Source organism: Spironucleus salmonicida (genome assembly GCF_000497125.1).
Source record: "Spironucleus salmonicida strain ATCC 50377 chromosome Unknown tig00000106, whole genome shotgun sequence".
In the NCBI taxonomy this organism is placed as follows: domain Eukaryota; phylum Fornicata; order Diplomonadida; family Hexamitidae; genus Spironucleus; species Spironucleus salmonicida.
Window position 1 is genome coordinate 3,652 of NW_027150743.1, and position 8,330 is coordinate 11,981.

At 24.3% G+C, this 8,330-nt stretch overlaps 1 protein-coding gene across 1 annotated transcript; it reads right to left on the reverse strand. All coding sequences in view use genetic code 6, as the record gives it.

The window, feature by feature from the left end:
- Positions 1 to 4,265: 4,265 nt before the first annotated feature.
- On the reverse strand, positions 4,266 to 5,963 carry SS50377_28858 (All-trans-retinol 13,14-reductase; the record flags this gene model as incomplete). The annotated part of the gene is made up of 1 exon (XM_067912611.1): positions 4,266 to 5,963. One exon carries the CDS (start codon positions 5,961 to 5,963, stop codon positions 4,266 to 4,268), a length of 1,698 nt encoding a protein of 565 aa, XP_067760048.1.
- Between the last annotated feature and the right edge of the window lie 2,367 nt (positions 5,964 to 8,330).

The window sequence follows — 8,330 nt, forward strand, 5'->3', positions numbered from 1 at the left end:
GTGAAGCTTTATAATTTAGTAATTTCCAATTAACATGGCTAGGTAATGGTAGTTGCCTTGATGATACTTAGTTCATAGTTAACTATTTATTCATTTATATATATAAATGAATAAATTATTATAATATAGTAATATAGTAATATAGTAATATAGTAATATAGTAATATAGTAATATAGTAATATAGTAATATAGTAATATATAGTAATATAGTAATATAGTAATATAGTAATATAGTAAATATAGTAATATAGTAATATAGTAATATAGTAATATAGTAATATAGTAATATAGTAATATAGTAATATAGTAATATAGTAAAAAAAAAAAAAAATAATATAGTAATATAGTAATATAGTAATATAGTAATAAAATATAGTAATATAGTAATATAGTAATATAGTAATATAGTAAATATAGTAATATAGTAATATAGTAATATAGTAATATAGTAATATAGTAATATAGTAATATAGTAATATAGTAATATAGTAATATAGTAATATAGTAATATAGTAATATAGTAATATAGTAATATAGTAATATAGTAATATAGTAATATAGTAATATAGTAATATAGTAATATAGTAATATAGTAATATAGTAATATAGTAAATATAGTAATATAGTAATATAGTAATATAGTAATATAGTAATATAGTAATATAGTAATATAGTAATATAGTAATATAGTAATATAGTAATATAGTAAATAGTAATATAAAAAAATATAGTAATATAGTAATATAGTAATATAGTAATATAGTAATATAGTAATATAGTAATATAGTAATATAGTAATATAGTAATATAGTAATATAGTAATATAGTAATATAGTAATATAGTAATATAGTAAAATAATATAGTAATATAGTAATATAGTAATATAGTAATATAGTAATATAGTAATATAGTAATATAGTATATAGTAATATAGTAATATAGTAAATAAAAAATATAGTAATATAGTAATATAGTAATATAGTAATATAGTAATATAGTAATATAGTAATATAGTAATATAGTAATAATATAGTAATATAGTAATATAGTAATATAGTAATATAGTAATATAGTAATATAGTAATATAGTAAATATAGTAATATAGTAATATAGTAATAATATAGTAATATAGTAATATAGTAATATAGTAATATAGTAATATAGTAATATAGTAATATAGTAATATAGTAATATAGTAATATAGTAATATAGTAATATAGTAATATAGTAATATAGTAATAAAATATAGTAATATAGTAATATAGTAATATAGTAATATAGTAATATAGTAATATAGTAATATAGTAATATAGTAATAATAGTAATATAGTAATATAGTAATATAGTAATATAGTAATATAGTAATATAGTAATATAGTAAATATTAGTAATATAGTAATATAGTAATATAGTAATATAGTAATATAGTAATATAGTAATATAGTAATATAGTAATATAGTAATATAGTAATATAGTAATATAGTAATATAGTAATATAGTAATATAGTAATATAGTAATATAGTAATATAGTAATATAGTAATATAGTAATATAGTAATATAGTAATATAGTAATATAGTAATATAGTAATATAGTAATAATAGTAATATAGTAATATAAAAGTAATATAGTAATATAGTAATATAGTAATATAGTAATATAGTAATATAGTAATATAGTAATATAGTAATATAGTAATATAGTAATATAGTAATATAGTAATATAGTAATATAGTAATATAGTAATATAGTAATATAGTAATATAAAAAGTAATATAGTAATATAGTAATATAGTAATATAGTAATATAGTAATATAGTAATATAGTAATATAGTAATATAGTAATATAGTAATATAGTAATATAGTAATATAGTAATATAGTAATATAGTAAATAGTAATATAGTAATATAGTAATATAGTAATATAGTAATATAGTAATATAGTAATATAGTAATATAGTAATATAGTAATATAGTAATATAGTAATATAGTAATATAGTAATATAGTAATATAGTAATATAGTAATATAAGTAATATAGTAAATAATATAGTAATATAGTAATATAGTAATATAGTAATAAGTAATATAGTAATATAGTAATATAGTAAATATAGTAATATAGTAATATAGTAATATAGTAATATAGTAATATAGTAAATAAAATATAGTAATATAGTAATATAGTAATATAGTAATATAGTAATATAGTAATATAGTAAAAAAATAGTAAAAATAATAAAAAAATAGTAATATAGTAATATAGTAATATAGTAATATAGTAATAAGTAATATAGTAATATAGTAATATAGTAATATAGTAATATAGTAATATAGTAATATAGTAATATAGTAATATAGTAAAATATAGTAATATAGTAATATAGTAATATAGTAATATATAATAAGTAATATAGTAATATAGTAATATAGTAATATAGTAATATAGTAATATAGTAATATAGTAATATAGTAATATAGTAATATAGTAATATAGTAATATAGTAATATAGTAATATAGTAAATATAGTAATATAGTAATATAGTAATATAGTAATATAAATAGTAATATAGTAATATAGTAATATAGTAAAAAAAAAAAAAAAAATAGTAATATAGTAATATAGTAATATAGTAATATAGTAATATAGTAATATAGTAATATAGTAATATAGTAATAAGTAATATAGTAATATAGTAATATAGTAATATAGTAATATAAATAGTAATATAGTAATATAGTAATATAGTAATATAGTAATATAGTAATAAAAAAAAAAAATATAGTAATATAGTAATATAGTAATATAGTAATATAGTAATATAGTAAAATATAGTAATATAGTAATATAGTAATATAGTAATATAAATAGTAATATAGTAATATAGTAATATAGTAATATAGTAAATATAGTAATATAGTAATATAGTAAATATAGTAATATAGTAATATAATATAGTAATATAGTAATAGTAAGTAACCTTATATGCTTTTAAATAGTAACTAACTATCACGTATACGACTTAGGTTACATAACAATAGTTAAAGGCTAAACCTAATTCTCTAATTAGCTTCACCAAAGGTAATGATATGATTATAAATGAGTATTTAGAAATCTATAATTTTTTATAGATTTAGTAGTTTGTTATTATCTATTAAGGTATCAAATCCAAATTATGGATCAAGTTAAAGAATCAATTCAAATAATAAATAGTTATCATATTCTGTTGTGTTATGGGTATATGAATATATCACATCATACTTTTTAAATATTAGTAACAAATGTCTAATAGATCTTATTAGTTGGTATCAAGTGATAAAATATAATTCCACTAGTAAGCTACTATCATCAAATACAAGTGTATATCATGATTAATTTAAAAAAATGATATATCATCATTCGCGTTGCGAACACTGAAATACCTTTCCTTTTCTAACATGAAATTGGTATATATTTATTTACTTATGGTGGTTACTACTAATCTAATCAAGTAAGATCTAAAGTGCGTTGTCTGAGATATCATAGACAGAATTATCTACAAATAGTGATATTTGTATTTCAATTAGCATGCATTACGATATTTATACTACTTGGGATGAAAAAAACTGAACAATAATTCGAATATAATCTTATAAAAATGAGTATATAATTAGTATATCTTAATTATTATATAAAATATCAGATCAAAATTTTATGAATGGTAAAATAATGTAAATGCCATATATACCTAACAAATAAGCAGGCGATATTGAATGGGCAAGATCGGCACGTTATGCTTATATTAATTTAATGAAGCATATCTTACTTTAATATAGGATGAATACTCTAATTATATGTAAAATATACGCAAAATTTTAAGCTTAAAAATACTTCTGAGCAATCTGAACATTCTGAGACGCATATATTTTAAGTAGTAATACTAAATAGGCAATATCATGGGATCTTTGCGTGGAAAAATAATTCAATAGCAAAGCTCAGAGAAACATTTATTAATGTGCATCAAACGTTTATATGATTCAACACCATAGGTAAAAAACATCACTAATAGATCATAACCTATAAACTACAATATCTATTGTTTTAGATAGGTTTTCTTGATTTTAATATCTGCTGTAGTAAACATACACGGGATTACTGTTACTAATTCTCTGATCAATGAGCACCTAATCAAAAGTTATAAAAAGTAAATGAGTAAATTATATTTTATCGTTTTTGCTGTATTTTAAATGGATGAATAATAAATCATAATATTATCTGTCATTTCACTGCCTCAATTATTCTAGGGATCTCAATTAAGGTTGTACAGACTGCTGCTATTACTAGTGCACAGAAAACCGTAAATATAATCTTCTTCAGTAAAATATGCTGATCCAATATCTTGGTTGCCGTCATATCACCACAAATAATAGCTCCAGTAAATCCACCGCCTGGGAAGCTCCACGCAGACGAAAAGCACAAGTTTTTGTACATGGGATGGAAATTCTTCATTCTGTGTTGAGAACCAAATTCGTCAGGATTGTATCCATATAGTGATCCAGATTCACTTCTTGTGTATCTACGCATTGTGTTAGGAGTACCAACCTCTATATGATCAATCACAGCCTTTATGCCAGGGTAGTATTCCTCTAGTCTATTGATGTAAATATCAGCAACTTCCTATTTCTTCAGCTTATATGCATCTGGGGTAAGATCCTTCCATTCCTGAATATAGGCCGCGGTAGTAATATTACAGAAAGTTCTGCCTGATGCGGTTAACCTGGAATCGACTTTTGAGTGGTCTACAAATACAAATGAACGTTCTTCTATCTTTTCATACGCCACTAGGTTAAGGTCAGAGAGTGGGCGTGACAGATCGTTAGAGAAGAAAGTAGAGTATGCATTATTGGGGAAAAGCGTATTGAGATCAGCATTGCATACGAAGTAAATGACAAACAAAGATACTGCTGGCGCCTTACGTTTAGACCTCTCATCAAAAGTATTTTTAAGCTTCGGTATCATTCTGCCAAATACTAGGTCTGGAGCACAATTGCAAACAATCTTGTTGGATTTGGAAATCTTAGTCAGGTTTACATTTACCTAAGTTTTGGTTTTTCTATCGAAGTAGCTCACGCCAGTACAAATTGGTTTCTTAGCATGTTCGTCCTGAAGAATTATCTTAGTTACATCCGCCATGAGCCGCACTTCGCCACCATGCTCGCGGATCACTGAAACCAGGTAATTTGAGAGGGTTCCTGAGCCACCTTAAATCTAAACAGCTTTCTGGTAATAGCAACACTAAGGAATGGCGTGATAGATTAGATTCATATTGTAAGGATTGTCGGAGTAGTAAACAATGTTTGTGTTAATTACATTTTTGAGCTTTTCATCAGTAATATAAAAATCCAACCATTAACCTATAGTATGTTTTCTGATCATTGGCCAGGTGAAGTGGACAGAGTGTACAATGGGGAAGAAAAAGAACTAGAAGTAACCCATGTTATAAGGAAGCGTAGTAGCACATCTGGCAGTATTGTATATTTTTTTGAAGTATCTTCTGATACCCTTCTCTTCATGAGGGAACTTTTCAATCAGATAATTTCTTGCATTATCTAGACCATGAGGTATAGAATAGTGATTCTCTTTATCTGCTATATCCCAGACTGAGTTAGATGACACAAAGGTTATGTTTTTATCAATACCTAGTTCTTTAAATATCCTGTGTTTTCCATCTGTCTTCTTATCTCCAAGATCCATCTCGTGCAAAGCCACTTCATACACATCCTTACCACGTTTGAAGGTAGTTGCACACCCTCCTGCCTGGAAGTGCTATTCAAGGACAATAACTTTCTTCCCATTAAGGGCAAGCTTAGCAGCACAGATCAGACCACCAAGACCAGAGCCTATAATAATATGATCAAATTTATTCTGAAGACTACTATCTGTAGGACTGTAAAGGATTCCGAGTTCACTCGTCATTTTAGAAATGCCCTGTTTTAAAAATGTCATTATTTAGTTATGATTATATTATAGGAAATATATAGAGTAATAAAGATAGGTATTATTATCTTATATATATTATAATTAAAATTTATGAGATAAAATGCCAGATAATGTATATTAAAATTTATATTTACCTTGTTGTATAAAATTTAAACAGGACATTCTTCTAAATAATTTTTATTTAGAAAAACTAAAATTGTAATGTAATATGTAAAATTAATTATGTTTATTTTATATATAACTTATGGTATTATCAATGAGAATTTTACTGTGACTATAGTATTTCAATATTATATGTAATAAGCGATTTTCTTAATACGTATAAAATGCAACTTTTGCAGTATAATATGTTATTTATTATTTTTTCCTAAACATATATATATATATATTTAAAGTATTTAACTACATTATACATTTGTAGTGTGACTTTTATCTCAATTACTTACTATTAAATTAATTGATATGTATTTCACCATTTTTATCAAATAATAGTATGATAAGTATTAAAAGTAAATTTTACAGTATACAATATCACAAATTACCAAGAAAGCTATTTATCAGGCTAAGTAAATTGTAGAATTTGTTAAAATAATAGTTTTTAAGTCTATTTACAGATTATCTATACCGCATACCAAAATTTTATTTAAGTAGTAACTTATCTACAATTACCAATAACATTAGCGTGCAGAATATGGCTTTAAAAGAACCAGAATATTCTATTGCTAAAAACTTACATTATCTTAAGAATTATTATTAATAACGAATATAACACAACTAACCGCTTACTCGCAGTAGTCAAATTCACATGCACAAACTGCTCGTCAATAGCTTGCAAAAACACGTAGCCATAATTTCATAGTTGTGCTTGAATTTGTATGGATTTTATCGCTGAAATTCGAGTTTAAGGAAAAGGTAATTTGGCATTTTTAGTTAATTTTTAGAGTTTTAGACGCTTTTCAATGGAAATTCAAAGTGTGAAATTATTATTTACTTGTACGGTTTGCAAGCGTCGTAAGGTGCTGAGTAGCACAGGTGGCTGCGTAATACGCATTCAATTTGTGAGATTCTTGATTCCGTAGGGTTGTTTGCATTATGGCGGTGCACAGATGCAAGCAATTTATTTTTAGCATGCTGACGTGATCAATAGGTTAAAAAGAGGGTTGAACTGGTAGATTAATTTTAAAATTTCGTAGTTTGATGTTTAATAAGCCTAGGCTGGAGTTGGAAAGGCGAAGATGAAAAGATTGCAGACTAAATATGAAAAGAGAGCATGAGCTTATGCTTTAAGTATCTGGCGGGATTTCAAAAAATAGTTATTCTGAATCGATAGAAAACTTCGTATAATGCAAATCCATAGATATCCCAAAATGCATATATTTTAGTATTATGATGTGGGTTATGGATTTGCGGGTATGTAATAGACTGGCAAAGTTGCCGTATGTCAATAAAAATTTTTAGATCAGGAGGTTAATATTTTGATCGTTGCAGGTGTAAAATTATTGAAAATGGAATTAAACTCAGCTATAGCTCACCAGATGAATGTGAAATCTGTGCATATTAATTTATCGCTAATAGGGATGGAAGTATGTGCCTGTTGTTAACTTGTGCTGACTAAGCTGTTCATTGGGGTATGATAGCTAATGTGGGCAGTGCTGGGCTAATTTATAGTTTAACGTGTTTTAATGCGTTGTAGGATCTCCAACAGGTTGTGACCTTGATAATGTATATGTTAGAGAACAACTTATGTTGATATTGGAACTTGTTTGAGCACTGCAGTTAATTATAATATCTATTTTTATGCTGACAAGAGGGCTGCGATATTGCCAAGCTTAATGGTGCGTTATGATGATATAAAAAGTTGTATAAGTATGGGTATGTATAAATAGATCAAGGTGTGTAAGATCTGTGCCAGGGTGGTTCTAATGCTTGTGATGTCTGCGATGTAGAAATGAGTTATCTATCGAAACTGCGAGAAGGGAACTGAAAATATACATACTTGACTTCAGTTTTACTGTTTATAGTATTATAAGTTTTATTACCATGATAATTAGTGAGCGAACCAAGTAAAATACTGACAAAGCGATTATGTCAATTTAAATTCATTCATTCTATTTTAACAAAATAAAATTCATAAATTGAAATTATCTTAATCGTTTTACAGTAGTTAACTTTATTTGCTCACTACTTTAGTGATGACTACCGACGCTGGGCGGAAGATGCAGGGAGACCTGAGTTGATGCTATTATATTATATTATATTATATTATATTATATTATATTATATTATATTATATTATATTATATTATATTATATTTATATTATATTATATTTATATTATATTAT